This window comes from Balaenoptera physalus, assembly GCF_965194825.1.
Source record: "Balaenoptera physalus genome assembly, chromosome: 15".
NCBI lineage: Eukaryota > Metazoa > Chordata > Mammalia > Artiodactyla > Balaenopteridae > Balaenoptera > Balaenoptera physalus.
In genome coordinates this window covers 44,448,859-44,471,992 of record NC_138894.1, presented here as the reverse complement: position 1 = coordinate 44,471,992, position 23,134 = coordinate 44,448,859, and the positions used below count along the sequence as shown (strand labels likewise).

The following is a 23,134-nucleotide window of genomic DNA, read 5'->3' as shown; positions in this document are numbered from 1 at the left end:
ACCAGAGGGACAAGACACAGCCCCACCCACCTGAACACAGGCACTAGTCCCCCTCACCAAGAAGCCTACACAAGCCACTGAACCGACCTCATCCACTGGGGACAGACACCAGAAGTAAGAGAAACTGCGAACCTGCAGCCTGCGGAAAGGAAACCCCAAACACAGTAAGTTAAACAAAATGAGAAGATAAAGAAATATGCAGCAGATGAAGGAGCAAAGTAAAAACCACCAGACCAAAAAAATGAAGAGAAAATAGGCAGTCTACCTGAAAAAGAATTCAGAGTAATGATAGTAAAGATGATCCAAAATCTCGGAAATAGAATGGAGAAAATACAAGAAACGTTTAACAAGAACCTAGAAGAACTAAAGAGCAAACAATGATGAACAACACAATAATGAAATTAAAAATACTCTAGAAGGAATCAATAGCAGAATAACTGAGGCAGAAGACAGATAAGTGACCTGGAAGATAGAATAGTGGAAATAACTGTTGCAGAGCAGAATAAAGAAAAAAGAATGAAAAGAATTGAGGACAGTCTCAGACACCTCTGGGACAACATTAAATGCACCAACATTCGAATTATAGGGATCCCAGAAGAAGAAGAGAAAAAGAAAGGGCCTGAGAAAATATTTGAAGAGATTATAGTCGAAAACTTCCCTAACATGGGAAAGGAAATAGTGGATCATGTCCAGGAAGCGCAGAGAGTCCCATAAAGAATAAACCCAGGAGAAACACGCCAAGACGCATATTAATCAAACTTTCAAAAATTAAATATAAACAAAAAATATTAAAAGCAGCAAGGGAAAAGCAACAAATACATACAAGGGAATCCCCACAAGGTTAACAACTGATCTTTCAGCAGAAACTCTGCAAGCCAGAAGGGAGTGGCATGATATACTTAAAGTGATGAAAGGGAAGAACCTACAAACAAGATTACTCTACCCAGCAAGGATCTCATTCAGATTTGATGGAGAAATTAGAACCTTTACAGACAAGCAAAAGTTAAGAGAATTCAGTACCACCAAACCAGCTTTACAACAAATGCAAAAGGAATCACTCTAGGCAGGAAACACAGAAGAAGGAAAAGACCTACAAAAACAAACCCAAAACAATTAAGAAAATGGTAATAGGAACATACATATCAACAATTACCTTAAATGTAAATGGACTAAATGCTCCAACCAAAAGACACAGACTGGCTGAATGGATACGAAAACAACATCCATATATATGCTGTCTACAAGAGACCTAGGGACACATACAGACAGAAAGTGAGGGGATAGAAAAGGATATTTCATGCAAGTGGAAATCAAAAGAAAACTGGGGTAGCAATACTCATATCAGACAAAATAGACTTTAAAATAAAGACTATTACAAGAGACAAAGAAGGACATTACATAATGATCAAGGGATCAATCCAAGAAATTGTAACAATTGCAAATATTTATGCACCGAACATAGGAGCACCTCAATACAAGGCAAATGCCAGCAGCCATAATAGGGGAAATCGACAGTAACACAATCATAGTAGGGGACTTTAACACTCCACTTACACCAATGGACAGATCATCCAAAATGAAAATAAATAAGGAAACACAAGCTTTAAATGACACATTAGGCCAGATAGACTTAATTGATATTTATAGGACATTCCATCCAAAAACAACAGAATACACTTTCTTCTCAAATGCACATGGGACATTCTCCAGGATAGATCATATCTTGGGTCACAAATTGAGCCGCAGTAAATTTAAGAAAACTGAAATCATATCAAGTATCTTTTTTGAAAACAACGCTATGAGACTAGATATCAATTACAGGAAAAAAAACCTGTAAAAAATACAAACACATGGAGGCTAAACAATACACTACTAAGTAACCAAGAGATCGCTGAAGAAATCAAAGAGGAAATCAAAAAATACCTAGAGGCAAATGACAAAACATGATGACCCAAAACCTATGGGATGCAGCAAAAGCATTTCTAAGAGGGAAGTTTATAGCAATACAATCCTACCTCAAGAAACAAGAAAAATCTCAAACAACCTAACCTTACACCTAAAGCAATTAGAGAAAGACGAACAAAAAAAACCCCCAAAGTTAGCAGAAGGAAAGCAGTCATAAATATAGATCAGAAATAAATGAAAAAGAAATGAAGGAAACAATAGCAAAGATCAATAAAACTAAAAGCTGGTTCTTTGAGAAGATAAACACAATTGATAAACCATTAGCCAGACTCATCAGGAAAGAAAGGGAGAAGACTCATATCAACAGAATTAGAAATCAAAAAGGAGAAGTAACAACAACACTGCAGAAATACAAAAGATCATGAGAGACTACTACAAGCAACTCTGTGCCAATAAAATGGACAACCTGAAAGAAATGCACAAATTCTTAGAAAAGTACAACCTTCCAAGACTGAACCAGGAAAGAAATAGAAAATATGAACAGACCAATCACAAACACTGAAACTGAAACTGTGATTAAAAGTCTTCCAACAAACAGAAGTCCAGGACCAGATGACTTCACATGGGGATTCTATCAAACATTTAGAGAAGAGCTAACACCTATCCTTCTCAAACTCTTCCAAAATATTGCAGAGGGAGGAACACTCCCAAACTCATTCTATGAGGCCACCATCACCCTGATACCAGAACCAGATGTCACAAAAAAAGGAAACTACAGGCCAATATCACTGATGAACACAGATGAAAAAATCCTCAACAAAATACTAGCAAACAGAATCCAACAACACATTAAAAGGATCATACACCATGATCAAGTGGGGTTTATCCCAGGAATGCAAGGATTCTTCAATATACGCAAATCAATGTGATACACCATATTAACAAATTGAAGAATAAAAGCTATATGATAATCTCAATAGATGCAGAAAAAGCTTGACAAAATTCAACACGTATTTATGATAAAAACTCTCCAGAAAGTGGGCAAAGAGGGAACCTACCTCAACATAATAAAGGCCATATACGACAAACCCACAGCCAACATTATTCTCAATGGTGAAAAACTGAAACCATTTCCTCTAAGATCAGGAACAAGACAAGGGTGCCCACTCTCACCACTATTATTCAATATAGTTTTGGAAGTTTTAGCTGTGGCAATCAGAGAAGAAAAAGAAATAAAAGGAATCCAAATCAGAAAAGAAGTAAAACTGTCAGTTTGCAGATGACATGATACTATACATAGAGAATCCTAAATATGTTACCAGAAACTACTAGAGCTCATCAATGAATTTGGTAAAGTAGCAGGATACAAAATTAATGCACAGAAATCTCTTGCATTCCTATACACTAACAATGAAAAATCAAAAGAGAAATTAAGAAAACACTCCCATTTACCATTGCAACAAAAAGAATCAAATACCTAGGAATAAACCTACTTGAGACAAAAGACCTGTATGCAGAAAACTATAAGACACTGATGAAAGAAATCAAAGACTATACAAACAGATGGAGAGATTATACCATGTTCTTGGATTGGGAGAATCAACATTGTGAAAATGATTATACTACCCAAAGCAATCTACAGATTCAGTGCAATCCCTATCAAACTACCAATGGCATTTTTCAAGGAACTAGAACAAAAAATTTTACAATTTGTATGGAAACACAAAAGATCCCGAATAGCAAAAGCAATCTTGAGAAAGAGAAACAGAGCTGGAAGAATAAGGCTCCCTGACTTCAGACTACACTACAAAGCTACAGTAATCAAGACAGTATGGTACTGGAACAAAAGCAGAAATATAGATCAATGGAACAGGATAGAAAGCCCAGAGATAAACCCACAAACCTACGGCCAATTAATCTATGACAGAGGAGGCAAGACTACACAAGGGAAGAAAGACAGTCTCTTCAATAAATGGTGCTAGGAATACTGGACAGCTACATGGAAAAGAATGAAATTAGAACACTTCCTAACACCATACAGAAAAATAAACTCAAAATGGATTAAAGACCTAAACGTAAGGCCAGACACTATAATACTGTTCGAGGAAAACATAGGCAGAACACTCTATGACACAAAGCACAGCAGGATCCTTTTTGACCCACCTCCTAGAGTAATGGAAATAAAAACAGAAAGAAACAAATGGGACCTAATGAAACTTAAAAACTTTTGCACAGCAAAGGAAACCATAAACAAGATGAAAAGACAATACTCAGAATGGGAGAAAACATTTGCAAATGAAGCAACTGACAAAGGATTAATCTCCAAAATTTACAAGCAGCTCATGCAGCTCAATATCAAAAAAAACAAACAACCCAATCCAAAAATGGGCAGAAGACCTAAATAGCCATTTCTCCAAAGAAGATATACAGATTGCCAACAAACACATGAAAGAATACTCAACCTCACTAATCATTAGAGAAATGCAAATCAAAACTACAATGAGGTATCTATCACCTCACACCAGTCAGAATGGCCATCATCAAAAAATCTACGAACAGTAAATGCTGGAGAGGGTGTGGAAAAAAGGAAACCCTCTTGCACTGTTAGTGGGAATGTAAATCGATACAGCCACTATGGAGAACAGTATGGAGGTTCCTTAAAAAACTATAAATAGAACTACCATACAACCCATCAATCCCACTACTGGGCATATACCCTGAGAAAACCACAGTTTAGAAGGACACATGTACCCCAATGTTCATTGCAGCACTATTTACAATAGCCAGGACATGGTAGCAACCTAAATGTCCATCGACAGATGAATGGATAAAGGAGATGTGGCACATATATACAATGGAATATTACCATAAAATGAAACGAAATTGAGTTATTTGTAGTGAGGTGGATGGACCTAGAGTCTGTCATACGGAGTGAAGTAAGTCAGAAAGAGAAAAACAAATACTGTATGCTAACGCTATATGCGTTATCTAAATCTAAAAAAAATGGTTCTCGTGAACCTAGGGGCAGGAAAGGAATAAAGACACAGAGATAGAGAATGGACTTGAGGACACGGGGAGAGAGAAGGGTAAGCTGGGACGAAGTGAGAGAGTAGTATTAACATATATACACTACCAAATGTAAAATAGATAGCTAGTGGGAATCAGCTGCATAGCACAGGTATATCACCTAGGTGTTTTGTGACCACCTAGAGGGGTGCGATAGGGACGGTGGGAGGGATGCTTAAGAGGGAGGGGGTATGGGGACATATGTATACATGTAGCTGATTCACTTACACGGCAGAAACTAACAAAACATTGTAAAGCAATTATACTCCAATAAAGATGTAAAAAAATATATCGTATGATAAACCATAATGGAAAAGAATATTAAAAAAAAGAATATATATAGGTATAACTGAATCACTTTGCTCTACAGCAGTAAGTAACACAACAATGTAAATCAGCTATACTTCAATAAAAAAATATGTAAAGAAAAAAAGGAGTAAATTTTGCTTTCAGGTAGGGTGGAAGAGTGTGCAGCACACCAGTATCCCATCTAAGAAGAAATAGAAATCTGTACAAAATTTTAAAGTATTTATCTGTTCCATTTTAGTGACACATGAATTATGTAATACAGACTACATATAACATTATTATATATGTCTTTGTATATGTATGTACACACACACATTATAGATATAGAGGAAGGCTGGAGGTAGACTGAATTTTATCAAAATTACAACCCAGCATTTATTTAGCACAGTCTCTGATTGGATTAAGGTTGTCATCCATCATTCTTTCTACCTAGCAGAGGAAAAGGAAAGAGGAATATAACATTATGGATGACTCTATAATTTTTTGAAATCAAGAATTAGAATTCAATAAAAATAACTGGCAAAGCCAAGAGAGAAGATCATACCAATGAAAAACCAGAGATCAGATAGACAACAGAAACCAATTCACAGGTGGTTCAGGTATGGGCCACTACTAGACAAGGACCACTATAAATTGGTTATTAGTTTTGATTGTTGGTTTCAAGGAACATAGTCTCTCTCAAGTAACCTCCTGAGCCGCCCTTTATTTCCCTCTCGATGCTCTATGTATCTGCTCAGTCTTTTTTTTTAAATCAGTGCATATGAGACAAATATACTAAGACTTATTTTATGCTTATATTAAAAAAAAGCATACAGAAAATGAAACAAAATATGCCATTAACAATAGCATAAATATCCTAAATATTTAGAAATAAATTTAAGAACCTCTGCATTGAAAATTATGAAATATTAGGAAAAAGTAATTAAATAAGTGGAAAGACATATAGCATGTGGAAGACTCAGTGTTCTCAAGATGTCAGTTCTTCATAAGCTGATTATAGATTCAATGCAAACCCAATTAAAGTCCTAACAATATTTTTTGTGTAAATTGACAGTTGTTTATAAAATGGAAATGAAAGTGCAAAGGACTAAGAATAGTCAAGGCAATTCTGAACAAAAACAAAGCTAGAAGACTTACATAACTAGAAACCCAGACCTTTTACAAATCTATAGTAATTGAAACAATGATAATAGATATAGTGTAGTTACCTGATTTACAACAAAGGTGCCACTGCAGTGCAATAGAGAAAGGATGAAAATAAGTTCTGCTGGTTCTTGTGGATATCCATTTGGTTAAAACACACATTTTTAAAACCCTGCCCAACAGTGTATACAAAAACCAATTCTATATGGATTATAGATCTAAATATAAAAGGTAAGACAGGGACTTCCCTGGTGGTCCAGTGGTTAAGACTTGCCTTTCAATGCAGGAGGTGTGGGTTTGATCTCTGGTCAGAGAGCTAAGATCCTACATGCCTTGCAGCCAAAAAACCAAAACATAAAACAGAAGCAATATTGTAACAAATTCAATAAAGACTTAAAAAAAACGTAAGACAAAGATCTTAAAGAAAATAGAAGATATCTCTTTATAACATAAGATATCTCTACAAACTTTTTTAAACAGGGCACAAAATGTAATCAACATAATGGAAAAAAATGGGAAATGTAGCACATTACTACTAAAAACTTCTGCTCATCAAAATACAATATTAAAAAAGCAAAAAAGGGAACCCAAGAGTGGTAGAAAATATTTGCAGTAATGTCAGGATTATATAAAGGACTCCTGAAAAATCATAAGAAAAAAGAATGATAATGCAATGGAATAATGATCAGAAGTCTTGACAGGCACTTCACAAAACATACTCAAATTTCTGATAAACATGTAACTGGATGCTCAATTTCCTGAGTCATCAGGGAAATACAAATTAAATCTATAATGTAATACCACTATCCACCCTTCAGAATGAGTAAAATGGTGGCAGGGGATAACAACTGTTGGCAAAGATGAGGCTAAACTGTAGTTCTCATGTACTGATAACAAAAATGTAAATTGTTTCAGCTACTGAAGAAATCTTTGGAGGTATCTACTAAAGTTGAATGTATGTGGAAATGGATAGGTATATTCACAAAGGATATTTAGAAGAACATTTATAAAAGCCCAAACTGGAAACAACTGAAATATCCATCAGTGACAAAATGATTACATTTTGTTATATATTGCTATATACAATGGAATAATATACATAATAATATGGGTGCATTTCACAAAAGTAATGTTACGTGAAATAAGTCAGACCCCAACCCTGCCCAAAAAAGAGCCTACTAGTCATCTCCGTACATTACTAAAGTACATATATTTATGAGTGAACCTATTTCCAGAGAAGGACAGATGATTCTCTTACAAGATCAAGTAAGACTGACTTGTACTACTAGAAGTCAGAAATGTTTATCCTTCGGAGGCGTGAGAAGTTGGGACAAGGGAGCCTTTTTAGAGTGCTGATGAAGTTCATTTCCATTATCTGGATGCTGGTTATATGGGTATGTTTACTGAGCTGAAAACTTACAGTATGTACATTCCTCCAAATGTATGTCATACTTTACCACTTACTGAAGTACACACTTGTTTTCCTATGATAGAACCAAAATTCAGCCCTTTAGAAGCAAATCTTGTGATCTAACCATATTCTTCGTTGAAACCCCATGCTTTGGGACAGGAGTTTGTAATGATAGCTATATAATTGCAAAGGCTTCAGAAAAAAAGGAAAAGCAGGTGATGGAAATATAAATTTATCATTGAATTTTTTGGTCAACAAATAGATGTATAAATTCTAAATAAACAGATGTATCTGCTGGTAGGCACTCTAATGGTAAAGGAACCTAGAGATTTCTCCCCTACCCTAATTGGCAGATATTTACTTTTTTCTGAGTAAAAGACTTTCCTAAACGTTTAAGCAGTTGAACTCAATTCTTTGATAGATAACAGGGTATTAAAAAAAAAAAAAAGACTATATACTCTACAGATCTTTAAGTACTATTTATTTAAGTCCTTTTAAAAGGTATTGTTTTTAAGATTTCTTGAAATTCCTGACCTGAGTCATCTCTGTGATATATCACACCCTGTCACATCAAGTTAACTTACATTGAATAAAGAGAAGAAAGGTTATAAACTTAACATGCATACCACCTGACATAAAACATTTGCCAGCTATCTCTTCTGCTTAAATGAATGCATTCCAAATATCTAGACTATTAGCTTGAAAAAACTATAAATTTTATAAAAAAATAATGAAACAGTCATCTCTACACATTATTATAGTGCATACATTTATGAGTACACCTAATTCTAGATAAGGAAAGAGTTTTACTAGAAACAACATGTTTTTCTTTCACTTTTTGTCTTCACCTTTGACCCTGCATATGAATGTATGTGCACAAACTTGTTTTACTTCCTTCTTAGAGGCAGTCTGACCAGGAACACGGTAACTATCTAATTATGGAATTTAGAAAATAAAGAAAAAAGAACTAATTGAATTTTAACAAATTTGCCCCAAAGTATTTACAGTGCTTAGGTTAACATGCCATTTGTTATGAAAAAGTGTTATGAAGATCTAAACACTTTTATTTCTGATTACTAAGGCAACATGAAATGAGAAGTTTGTAAGAATTTCAGGTAATGTAGAAAAAAAGAATTTTTCTGACTGAAGCAATCACTCTTCACCCACACTTAATGGTCTCCACTAATGTAAATTATTTAGCTACATTATAAGCAAATTTACTGTAATAATGCCTCTATCTCATACTTTGTTATTATAAATACATCTTTAAATCAAAATACCTACTGAACGAACAAGTCAATTTCCTTTAACTTTGAAGAAATTGCTGAAGTTTACCACTGAATAGGTGAATGAACTGTTCAGCTCAAAGGCTAAGGTAAAGAAATTCAGTTCCACAGTAGTACTATAATCTTCCAGCTCACTGCTCAAAGTTGTTATAGAGATTGTATGACACACTGCTCAAAGCTACTTTCCTGCATTATGCTATGAAAATGGTGTACCTGCTCGCGTTTGGCACTGTTAGGATAATATGGTAAACAAAGATGACAAAGAAAACCTATCTTTTTTTAATGCCAAAAAAAACCCCAAAAAAGAAATCCCACAAAAAGCAAAACAACTCAAAAAATAAGTAAAAAGTAACATTAGGCAGTAAGGAATATGGGAAATTACAGTGGACTTGAAATAAAAAAGCAGAATGGCAGAGTGGTTCGGAGTATGAGATTAGGAGGCAAATAGGAATGGTTTTCAATTCTGCTTCTGTCACTTTGAGTCTTTGTCCTCACTTATAAACGGGAAAACTAATACTTAACTCTTATGGTTGGTTGTTATAAATGTGAAACATGACAGTAATTGCAGAGCTTAGCACTATGCTGGGTAAATAATGTGTTAGTATATAGTAATTTTTATTTTTGATGAAGATTGGTTCCTTTATTCTCCTACCCTGATAATAGTCCATTTCTAGATTCGGCACAGTAGAGAAGTTACGAACACATGCTTTGAGAAAAAAGGACTTATATGTAACAATCTTTCTGCAGCATACTTTCTTCATCTAAGATTGCTGTGACCATTTAATGAGATAATGCATGGTGTTCAACATATTCTCCAGTTTATAGTATGCACTTGATAAATGGTGGCTAAAATCATAAGACCTGAATTCGGGCTCTAGCTGTTGCACTGATGAGTATGTAATTATGTAAACAAGGCACTCAGCCTTTCTGAATTTCATCCAAAAAATGGGCATAACATCTGTCCTATTTATCTTTTAGGGTTGCTGAGATAATAAAATGACGCAGGTAAGCACTTAGAAAACGGGAAGGCCCATAAAAATGGATGGTGTTACTATACTTCTGATGGCAGTTTAGAAGTTAAGTACCATAAAAATGGGATTTAAAAATCTTTTTTATATAATCAAGAAAGCTGTGCTTGACTCTTGTTAGTTTCACAGACAATACACAAGTGATGAACATTATAATAGAAGCACCATTTTTCTCTGTTGAGATTAGTTTATTGTACTCAGGATCAGAAGTTACTTAAAGTGAATATTTTGTCTTGTTCAATTCTCAAGAATGAGGTATTAACACTTTAATTTATATACATTGTAGTATATAGAGTATATGACAAGTAGATTGAAGGTTTTTGTTATGCAGAAAGGCCTTCTTTGACCTCAGGAATTCACTAACAGGAATGATACATTATTATGTTATAAGATTAATTACAACTGGTAAAGCCCTTTAAAGGTGAAAAACACTCTATAAATGCTTAGCATTTATAGCTACTAACATCTAATAAGGTTAAGCTCTTCTTCAAAATGAGCTACTGCTTGATGAGTTGGTTTTTAAATAAGCTGACATGCCACAAGTGGCAGCTGCTATATCATGTGAGTGATTTCCTGATTATTGCAATCATTAGAATGTCTATTATTAAATAGTTATAATTATTGATTGATTATTCCTCTAAGATTATTATTGTCTCAGAAAACGAGGCACTGAAAACTGAAATAATCCATTTGATTCCACTCATCAAGCTAGCACAGCATAAGGCTCAAGCTTCTGGAAAACCCCTGAGGTGCTGATGCTGTACAGCTGCTGTCCAATATGGTAACTACTACTATGTGTGGCTATTGAACTCTCCAAACATGGCTAGTAAGACTAAGGAAAAATTTTTTTAATTTATTTAAAAAATTTTAAATTTAAAAACTGATACTCAGTTTAGTAATTGTAAAACTTTTAAGAATGTATGGACCAACTTGGGTACATGAAATTACTTCTTCAACTGAAAATTTTATGAAATCTAAATACAGATAAAGTATTTCTGATGAAAATTTAACATCTAATTTGAGATGTACTTTTAACATATAGTAGAAAATTTAAGGTTATGTATGTGGCTTGCATTGTATTTCTATTGGACAACATTGCTATATAGGTTCAAAGACAAGCAATAAATTATGTATGATATGGACCCTACTCCCTCTTATATACATCTGGAGAAGGATATATGAATGTTAAAAATTCAGTTCCAGGAGTTGTAGAATCAGGAACAGTTATAGGTCTTTTCTTTGATAGTGGACACTTGGCTTCAGGAACCATAACCTGGGATTACCTCAGTTAACGTGCCATTAAATGACTAACAACCAGCTCTTCAAAAACCAAATCCAAACAAAAGTCCCCAAATCAACCAGTTTCTTGATTTCTGTGGTGTAAATTATTCCTACCATGGCCAGTTTTGAGCTACCAACATGATGTCCCTGAACTTAGAATTCGGAAGAGATACCCTTTATTGGCACTTGGAAGGCCACAGGAGCCAGCCCTAGTGCATCACTGGAATACTTGATGAGTTACTGACATCTGTATTTCTTGAAAGTTTTGTAGATATGTATGTCTGTTGTGGGGGCTGAAGTAGATCGGCTATAAACTGAATTCTACCCCATAGCAAATTGTAGGATGATTAGACCTGGGAATGAAGGGCATTTTATTTTCTTTAAGCCTAAGGGATGTAAGTCACTAGAAAAACCCTGACTCTTCCTTTACTCCCATTGAGAATATAGATTTATAGTTACATGAAGCCATTTTGTGAACTATAAAAATGGTTAAAAACAGGTAAACATACTACTTAATTTTGATAAGGCAGATGCATGATTTTAACTCATAAACCTTATATACCAACTGTATAACAAATACTTTCTTTTGTGAAAAGAGACATCTTGGGGACATGGTAAGAATATAGGAAGAATTGATATAAATTCTGACACATTATGAAGGGAATTTAATACATGTAAAATATCTGTTAAGAGGTCCAAATTCAGCTCTAAAGTTCAATAATTTTATGACTTTTGTTAGCGAATATATGTGAAATCATTCTGTTTATTTAGAAGTTACTCAGTTTCTGTATTAGCTCCTTTGCTTGGACACCCTGATGTTATGTCTTCATGCTAGAGTAAATTTCAGCATAAAGTAAGTCTTTTAAAGGCAGTATTTAAGAGGATTTAATTCAAAAGTATTTTTTTTAAGATTTTTTTTTGATGTGGACCACTTTTAAAGTCTTTATTGAATTTGTTACAATACTGCTTCTGTTTTATGTTTTGGTTTTTTGGCCATGAGGCATGTGGGATCTTAGCTCCCTGACCAGGGATCAAACTCACACCCCTTGCACTGGAAGGCGAAGTCTCAACCACTGCACTGCCAGGGAAGTCCCCATAAGTGTTTTTGAATAAAGCAGTTCACCTTCTAAGAGAATATTCAAACTTATTTTTTCAGTATGGGTTTGTACTATTAGGTGGATATGCATAAATGATTTTTTTTTCACAGAGTTGTATGTTGTCTAGAATTTTGTAGTGTTTTAATTTGGGTTCTGTCTAATCATATATCATCATATACATAGAATTTTAGTGCTGAAAAGACTTAGACTCTTCTAGTTATATCTTATTTTACAGTTGAGCAAACTGAGACCCCAAAAAGTGACTTAAGATGTCAGATGGTTAGTCTTGACTAGTTTAACCAAAACTAGAACTCAGCTTTCCTGACTGCCACCTTAGTAATCTTAAAGTTTGTAGCATCGTACTGCATGAATCTATTTGTCTATCCACATTTCGGGATTATTGATACAAGATTTTTTTGCTGTACTCCATACTAGCCAAGTTAGCACATATTCCATTTATTCTTATCTTCATGGTTTCATTAGCTACTCTTAATATAACATACCAATCCTCAGGGAAAATTCTTCATTATTTACTTGCAGAAAATTTAATTGGGAATAATTCTGTCCTGTATCAGCACAGTTTACTACTCTAACTAATAAGTAAGTCAGAGAAGAAGGTTTGAGACATTGACTCCTTTCTGAAAAGGAGAAAAAGTAGGGAAAAGCCCAAATAGTTTAATGTTTGCACCTTTCTCCATAGGAAAAGATTATTGTTATCTTTTGCTAAGTTACTGTCAATTTATGACTAGGTGAGTCCTGAAAAGATGACACCTTGTTTCATAATATTGTGATTTAGTATTTCAGAATTCAAAAGCATGTTAAATATTTAAATGATAGAAAGGTTTGACCTGATAATCAATACCTAATTTAGAGAAAATCTATATGTAAGGTAATTAAGAATTGATATTATTTAATATGTCACATTCTGTGATTGACAACATTATGTCACTACAGAAAGTAACAAAGGTTGGATAATCATGCATTCTTAGGAATTTTACTGAAAACTTTAAGTCTCTTTTAAGTTATACAAGTGATACAGTCTTGTATAGATCTCTGCAGCTAAGCAAAGCAGTTAGTCTTTGATGTACTTATAATTATGAAGGGTTTAGGGTTATGTCTTTTGGCAAAGATGCCTAGAGGTGGGAAGGTATAGGTCAAAACTGACATCATGACACAATTAATATAAGATAGGTAAAGTAGAGCCAAAAGTAGGTTGGCATGAATATATCTCCTAAGTCAAACAAGTAATATAGCTTCTAAACCACAATGTAGGTAAACAGTTAACCACAACTTCAAATTTTTGTAGAATTAAAAACTTTTTGTAGCTTAATTTTAGAATAATTTTATATTAATGAGATTTTAAGTATAAGAGAGTCTTAACTTTCATGCTTTTATAGTCTATAGGTATAATTTTATACACTTTTACAATGGTACCATGATTTTATAGTAAAACCAATAAGGCATTTAGGAAGAAGATAACTTAAAAAAAATTCAGGCTTTTGAATGGTGTTTAATGACATGGGAATGTAGGCACAATATACCACTGGGTAACAAAAAGGAAGATAAATAAATGACTTGAGTTTTGTTAAATATATGCATAAGAAAAAGAAATAAGCGACTAATATTATCAGTTATCTCTGGGTGAATATAATGAGTAATTTTTTTTTTTTTTTTTTTGCCACACTGTGCAGCATGCAGGATCTTAGTTCCCTGACCAGGGATCGAACCTGCGCCCCCTGCAGTGGAAGCGTGGAGTCTTAACCACTGGACAGCCAGGGAAGTCCCCAATATAATGAGTAATCTTTATACTATATTTTTAATATTGTATGCTCTAAAGTTCATCACTATGCACAAATAATCTTTCATATCAATTTAAAAATATATTTTAAAAGGAGATGGCAACTTACAAAGCTACAGCCTTTTATAGCATAGTATCTGAAAGATCATATATGATAAGTGTATTTGGAAATATAATGCACTTGGAAGAATTTCTTAATATTCAGACAGCCACATTACTTGCAGCTGGGAATTATTTTTGAATAGGGTTTTTAAATTATTACCATTTCTGTGCATATGAGGATTATATAGAGGAAGTTGTCCCCCCATTTTGCTTATTTTCTTCTTCTAAATACTATTCTTCAAAATTCATTGTAACAGATGAACTTGTATGTAGCTTTCCCCCTAAGTGGTGTTTGCTTTTAGTTATAGGTGTTTTGCTGGGTGTATGCTCACCTCAATTAAGATAGTTCCCAGACTTTCTTACAGTTAGGTGTAGCTTCGTGACCAGGATCTGTCCAATGGGATACGAGTAGAAGTGATGTGTAACAACTCCTGGGTTGTACCTAAATGAGAAAAGAGTGTGCCTTCCTTCTTTTTCCTCTTTCTTGAAGGCAGGACTGTAAATCTTCAAAGATACAGAAAAAATACCCTAGATATAACAAAACAACATGATAGAAGGAGCCTAGTAATCTGATACCAGGATGCCTTACCAGTCCTTACCACCTCCCAATAAAATTCTTTCTTAAATCATTGTGGTCTCTGGCTACAGCAGCCTTGACTGTTACATACTTAACATTGTGATGGCATTATACCACCACTAGCACACTACCAATGAAGCTCATTTTACCCTGGCAAGTTTGATTCAACATTGTATTGGAGGTCCTAGCTAGAGCAATCAGGCAAGAAAAAGAAATAAAAGGCATTAAATTCAGAAAGGAAGAAGTAAAACTGGCTCATTTTGCAGATGACATATTATATGGAGAAACTAAACTAAAGAGGCCACCAAAAAAAATGTTGGAACTAATAAAATAATTCAGTAAAGTTAGAGAATACAAAATCAATAAACAAAAATCAGCTGAGTTTCTATATACTAGTAATGAATTATGAGAAAGAGAAATTAAGAAAGCAGTCCCATTTACAACTACATAAAAAATGAGAATAAATTTAACCACAGATATTAAAGATCTATACACTGAAAACTATAAGACTTTGATGAAAGAAATTGAAAATGACACAAATGGAAAGATAGCTCATCTTCATGGATTAGAAGAATTAATACTGTTAAAATGACCATACTACCCCAAGCTATCTACAGATTCAATGCAACCCCTATAAAAAGTTCCAATGGTATTTTTCACAGAAATAGGAAAAACAATCCTTAAATTTGTGTGGAACCCCAAAAATCCTTGAATAGACAAATCCTGACAAAGAACAAAGCTGGAGGCAGCACACTTCCTGATTTCAAACTATACTATAAAGCTATAGTAATCAAAACAGTATGGTACTGGCATAAAAATAGACATGTAGATCAATGGAATAGAATAGATAGATACATCAGCTAATATCTGACAAGGGAGTCAAGAATACTCAACAGGGAAAGGATAGTCTCTTCAATAAATGTTAGTGGGAAAACTGGATAACTGCATGCAGAGAAGTGAAATTGCACCCTTATCTTACACCACTCACAAAAATTGACTCAAAATGGATTAGACTTAAACATAAGAACTGCAAACATAAAGCTCCTAGAAGAAAACATAGGGAAAAAGCTCTGTGACACTGGTTTTGGCAATCATTATTTTTGAAATGACAGCAAAAGCACGAGCGACAAAGATAAGTGGAACTACATCAAACTTAAAAGCTTCTGTGCAGCAAAAGAAACAGTAAAAACAATTGAAAATATCGGCAGAAGACCTGAATAGGCATTTTTCCTAGAGAGACATACAAATGGCCAACATGTTCACGAAAAGGTGCTCAACACTACTTTTAACCAGGGAAAATGCAAATCAAACCGACAATGAGTTATCATCTTGCACTTTTTAGAATGGCTATCATCAAAAAAGAAGAGATAATAAGTGTTGGTGATGACATGGAGAAATGAGAACCCTTGTGTACTGTTGGTGAGAATGTACACTGGTACAGGCAATATGGAAAACAGTATGGAAGTTCCTCAAAAAATTACAAATAGGACTACCATACAATCCAGAAATTCCACATCTGGGTATATATACAAAGGCAATTAAATGGATATTGAAAAGATATCTGCACTCCCTTGTTTACTGCAGCATTGTTCACAATAACCAAGACACAGAAACAACCTAAATGTCCCTCAACGGATGAGTGGATAAAGAAGAGGCTGTGTGTGTATATAACTACATACAATGGAATATTCTTCAACCATGAGGAGAAGGAAATCCTGCCATTTGTGGCATTTGGATGGACCTTGAAAGCATTATGTTAAATGAAATAAGTGAGACAGAGGAAGACAGATAGTACTTAATACCACTTATATGTGGATCTTAAAAAGCTGATCTTGTAGAAATAGAATACAATGGTGGTTACCAGGGGCTGAGGGGTAAGGGAATTGGGGAGATGTTGGTCAAAAGGTACACATTTCCAGTTATAAGATGAATAAGTTCTGGGTACCTAACGCACAACATTGTGATTATAGTTAACAGTACTGTATTGCTTTATTAAAAATCACTACGAGAGTAGAGTTTATTCTCACAACAAAAAAGAAATGGTAATTATCTGATGTGATGGAGGTGTTAGCCAACACTATGGTGGTAATCATATTGCAATATATAAGTGTATCAAAAACACATTGTGCATCTTAATTTACACAATGTTGTATGTCAATTATATCTCATTAAAGTTGAAAATCAATAAAAAAGAAACATAATATCAACAGAAAACAAGGTCATAGGAATAAATATTAATAAAAGATGTGCAGGACAATTATGAGAAATTAATGAACATCATTAAAGACAGTCAAAGACCTGATAAAAGGAGAGTATGCCACATTCATGACAGGAATATTCAATACTGTAAGGATGACAATGTTAGCTTAATGCAATTTCACTTAAAATACCTGTGAAGTTTTCATGAAACTTGACAAGGTAATTCTCAGTGAAGCTCATATGGCAGAGCATAGTACATGAACAGCTAAGGAAATTTTGAAGAAAAACAAGGCAGGGGAAGATATCTATTAGGTATTTCTTACACAAATTTTGTGACGAAAGACAGTGTGGATTGGTACAGGGATATACAAATTATCTATGCTTAAAAGGCTTTTTTCCCCTGAAAAACCGTCTGCTCACTGACTTCTTAAATTTTCTACTTTTCCTTTTTTTTCCATTTTAATTTTGTATTATAACTCTTTCCTCATGCACTCCTGTATTCATTCATTCAACAAATACTTATTGAGTTACTTATTGTGCAAAGGTCTATACCAAGTGCTATGGATTCAATTTAGTCTCTGTTTATTAAGTCCAACATCTGGGCTTCCTCAGAGTCTGTTTCTAGTGATTGCTTTTTTTTTTTTTTTTTTTTTTTTTTTTTTTTACTGTTTATGGGTCATACTTTATTTCATTAAATGTCTTACAATTTTTTGTTCAAAATTGTGTTAAGGGGGGGATCAAGATGGCAGAGGAGCAGGAAGTGGAGCTTACTGCCTCCGACAAATACATAAAAAATACATCTACAAGTGGAATGATTTGTACAGAACATCTACTGAATGCTGGCAGAAGACTTCAAACTTCCAAAAGGGCAAGAAAACCTCCACGTAACTGGGTAGGACAAAAGAAAAAAGAAAAAGAGCAAAAGGAATCGGGACAGGACCTGTGCCCCAGGGATGGAGCTGTGAAGGAGGACAGGTTCCTGCACCCTGGGAAGTCCCCTCACCGGTGGGGAGATCAGCCTGGATGGAGGAGTGGCTTTGGAGCCTCAGAGGAGAGCGCAGCAACCAGTCTGCAGTAGGCAAAATGAAGAATGACATGCAGAAATGGTTGGTACTGCCACCCTGTGCTCCTCAGCCTCAGACGCTCAACCATTGGTGCAGGCAGGGGCTGGGTGCTGAAGCTCAGGCTTTGGAGCTCAGACCTGGGAGAGGACCACAGTTGGCTGTATGGACACAGCCTGAAGAGGCTGGAGTGTGGCAACTAAGGGTACATTCAGAAGAAGCTAGGGCCCGCCACAGAGGCAAGGCTCCATTGGGGGTGCGAGGGAGAGGGGTGGGAGTGGGACCTCCATAGGAGCCTCTTTCTCTGTGTGCACTCTCAGGCAACAGGACACCATCTACATGAGCTCCGGGGGTGGGTGCGAGCCATCAGTGCCTTCCTGGGTTCCAGAGATGGGCATATGCTGCTGCCACCACTAAGAGTCCTGCAAGTAGGTGCCAATCACTACCCCCACTGTCCCATGAGTGCATGGACCGCTGCTGCTGCTATGAGACCCACAAGAAGACGCTAGTCACTGTCCTCACTGTCCTGGGAGTGTGTGAGCTGCCACCACCAAGAGACATGAGAACAGGTGCCAATCACTGCTCCTGCTGTTGTGGGAGTGCGCAGGCAGCCGCCTCCACTAAGAGATGTGGGCACAGGTGCAGGTTGCTGTACCCGCCATCCTGGGAGCATGCACAGGCCGCCACACCTGTACACCCCTATTTCAAGGGGATAACAGCCAGCACATGCTGAGGAAAGAGGCATAAAGCATCCAAACTAAAAGCAGCCCCTTGATTGTGGACAAGATGGCAAAGTAGAAGAAGTTGAGCTCACCCCCTCATGAAAACACCAAAATCACAACTAACTGCTAAACAACCACCGACAAAAAAGATTGGAACCTACCAAAAAAGATATTTTACATCCAAAGACAAAGAAGAAACCACAACCAGATGGTAGGAGGGGCACTTTCATGATATAATCAAATCCCATACCCACCGAGTGGGCGACCCACAAACTGGAAAATATATCACAGAGGTTCTCCCACAGGAGTGAGTTCTGAGCCACATCCCCATTTAGGCTAGAGCATTTGGCTTTGAAGGCCAGCGGGCCTTGAATGCAGGAGCTCCGCAGGACTGGGGGAAACAGAGACTCCACTCTTGGAAGGCACACACAAGGTTTCACATGCACTGGGACCCACACAAAGCAGGAGCCAGGGCTAAACTCACCTGCAGGTCTTGGAGAGTGTCCTGGGGAAGCAGGGGTCAGCTGTGGCTCACTGTGGGGGCAAGAACACTGGTGACGGAGGTCCCAGGAAATACTGATGGGTGTGAGCGCTCCTGGAGGTCGCCATTTTGGCACCAAGACCTGGCCCCACCCAACAGCCTGCAGCTCCGGTGCTGGGACACCTCAGGCCAAACAACCAGCAGGGTGGGAACACAGCCCCACCCATCAGCAGACAGGCTGCCTAAGCTGTACTGAGCTCACAGCCACCTCTAAACACACCCCTTGACATGACCATGACCACCAGAGGGACAAGACCCAGCTCCACCTACCAGTGGGCAGGCATCGGTCCCTCCCACTAGGAAGCCTGCACAAGCCCCTGAACCAACCTCACCCAACAGGAGGCAAACACCAGAAGCAATAGGAACTACAACTCTGCAGCCAGTGGAAAGGAAACCACAAACACAGAAAGTTAGACAAAATGAAACGACAGAGACATTGTCCAGACAAATGTCTATGGTCCAGACAAAGGAACTAGATAAAACCCCAGAAGAACAATTAAGTGAAGTGGAGATAGGCAGTCTACCTGAAAAAGAATTCCGAGTAATGATAGTAAACATGATCCAAGATCTCGGAAAAAGAATGGAGGTACAAACCAAGAAGATACAAGATATGTTTAACAAAGAGCTAGAAGACTTAACAAACAGAGATGAACAATATAATAACTGAAATGAAAAATATATTACAGGGAATCAACAGCAGAATAAACAAGGCAGAAAAACGAATAAGTGAGTTGGAAGACAGAGTGGTGGAAATCACTGCTGCAGAACAGAATAAAGAAAAAGGAATGAAAAAAAAGATGAGGACAGTCTCAGAGACCTCTGGGATAACATTAAACACACCAACATTTGCATTACAGGCGTCCCAGAAGGAGAAGACAGAGAGAAAGGGCCTGAGAAAATATTTGAAGAGATTACAGCTGAAAACTCCCCTAACATGGGAAAGGAAAGACTCACTCAAGTCCAGGAAGTAAAGAGTCCCAGGCAAGATAAACTCAAGGAGGAACATTCTAAGACATATTAATCAAACTAAAAAATATTAAAGACAAAGAGAAAATATTAAAAGCAACAAGGCAGAAGCAACAAACAACATACAACGGAATCCCCATTAGGATATCAGCTGATTTTTCAGTGGGAACTCAGTAGGCCAGAAGGGAGTGGCACCATACATTTAAAGTGATGAAAAGGAAAAACCTACAACCGAGAATACTTTACCCAGTGAGGCTTTCATTCAGATTTGACAGAAATTAAAAGCTTCATAGACAAGCAAAAGCTAAGAGAATTCAGCATCACCAAACCAGCCTTACAACAAATGCTAAAGGAACTTCTCTAGGTGGAAAAGAAAAGGCCACAATCAGAAACAAGAAAATTACGAATGGGAAAGCTAAAGGTAGGAAAGACTCCACACACAAATATGATATCAAAACCAGCAATCATGAGAAGAGGACAGTACAAATGCAGGATATTGGAAATAAGAGAGCAGCAACTTGAAATAATCTTGTATATATGTAGACTGCTGTATCAAAACTTCATGGGAACTGCACACCAAAAATCTACAACAGATACAAACACAAAAAAGAAAAAGCAGTCCAAACACAATACTAGAAATAGTCATCAAATCCCAAGAGAAGAGAACAAAAGAGGAAGCAAAGAAAAAAGACCTACAAAAACAAATCCAAAATTAACAAAATGGCAATAAGAACATACATATGGATAATTACCTAAAATATAAATGGATCAAATGCTCCAACCAAGAGACACAGGCTTGCTGAATGGATACAAAAACAAGACCCGTATATATGCTGTCTAAAAGAGACCCACTTCAGATCTAGGGACACATACAGATTGAAAGTGAGGGGATGGAAAAAGATACTCCATGCAAATGTAAATCAAAAGAAATCAGGAGTAGCAATACTCATATCAGACAAAATAGACTTTAAAATAAAGACTGTTACAAGGGACAAGGAAGGACACTACAAAATGATCAAGAGATCAATACAAGAAGCAAATATAACAATTGTAAATATATATGCACCCAAAATAGGAGCACCTCAATATATAAGGCAAATGCTAACAGCCATGAAAGGAGAAATCAACAGTAACACAATAATAGTAGAGTACTTTAACACCCACTGACATCAATGGACAGCTCTTCCAGACAGAAAATCAACAGGGAACATATTAGATCAGATGGACTTAATTGATATTTATAGAACATTCCATCCAAAAGCAACAGAATACACATTCTTCTTAAGTGCAAATGGAACATTCTCCAGGATAGATCACATGCTGAGCCACAAAGTGAGCCTCAGTAAATTTAAGTAAATTGAAATCACATCAAGCATCTTTTCCAACCACAGCACTATGTGATTAGAAATCAACTACAAGCAAAAAAGAAAAAAACACAAGCACATGGAGGTCAAACAATATGTTACTAAACAACCAATGGATCACTGAATAAATCAAAGAGGAAACTAAAAAATACCTAGAGACAAATGACAATGAAAACATGACAATCCAAAACTACGGGATGCAGCAAAAACAGTTCTAAGAGGGAAGTTTATAGCAATACAATCTTACATCAGGAAAGAAGAAAAATCCCCAATAAATAACCTAACCTTACACCTAAAGTAACTAGAGAAAGAAGAACAAACAAAACACAAAGTTAGTAGAAGGAAAGAAATCATTAAAGATCAGAGCAGAAATAAATGAAATAGAGAAGAAAAAAACAATAGAAAAGATCAATGAAACTAAAAAGCTGGTTCTTCGAAGAGATAAACAAAATTGACTCATGAAGAAAAAAAGGGAGGGCTCAAATCAATAAAATCAGAAATGAAAAAGAAGTTACAACAGACACCACAGAAATACAAAGGACCATAAGAGACTACAAGCAACTATACATCAACAAAATGGACAACCTAGAAGAAATGGACAAATTCTTAGAAAGGTACAACCTTCCAAGACTGAACCAGGAGGAAATAGAAAATATGAACAAACCGATTACAAGTACTGAAATTGAAACTGTGATTTAAAAACTTCCAACAAACAAAAGTCCAGGATCAGATGGCTTCTCAGGCAAATTCTATCAAACATTTAGAGAAGAGTTAACATTGCAGAGGAAGGAACACTCCCAAACTCATTCTATGAGGCCACTGCCACCCTGATACTGAAACCAAAGATACCACAAAAAAAGAAAATTACAGGCCAATATCACTGATGAACACAGATGCAAAAATCCTCAACAAAATACTAACAAACCAAATCCTAACTGAATACATTAAAAGGATCATACACCATGATCAAGTGGGATTTATCCCAGGGATGCAAGGATTCTTCAATATCCGTAAATCAATAAATATGATACACCACGTTAACAAATTGAAGAATAAAATCCGTATGCAGAAAAAGCTTTTGATAAAATTCAACAACGATTTATGATAAAAACTCTCCGGAAAGTGGGCATAGAGGGAACTTACCTCAACATAAAAAAAGCCATATATGAAAAACCCACAGCTAACATCATTCTCCATGGTGAAAAACTGAAACAGGAACAAGACAAAGATATCCACTCTGACCACTTTTATTCAACATAGTTTTGGAAGTCCTAGACA

General features: G+C 36.0%; 1 protein-coding gene across 25 annotated transcripts in view; it reads right to left on the bottom strand.

Annotated features, from left to right (window-relative positions):
• WDPCP (WD repeat containing planar cell polarity effector) overlaps positions 1 to 23,134 on the bottom strand; it is a 420,975-nt gene that overhangs the window by 133,635 nt on the left and 264,206 nt on the right. Inside the window, exon 16 of one of the 25 annotated variants that reach the window (XM_082426579.1) lies at positions 14,759 to 14,868. The exons of 22 other annotated variants lie outside the window; for them this stretch is intronic. In XM_082426579.1, the coding sequence (XP_082282705.1) occupies positions 14,792 to 14,868 (77 nt within the window). In that variant the 3' untranslated portion in view covers positions 14,759 to 14,791. Of the gene's footprint in view, positions 1 to 14,758; positions 14,931 to 18,481; positions 23,128 to 23,134 lie in introns of those variants that run through there. 2 more of the 25 variants (XM_082426591.1, XM_082426588.1) reach the window with 2 other exon arrangements.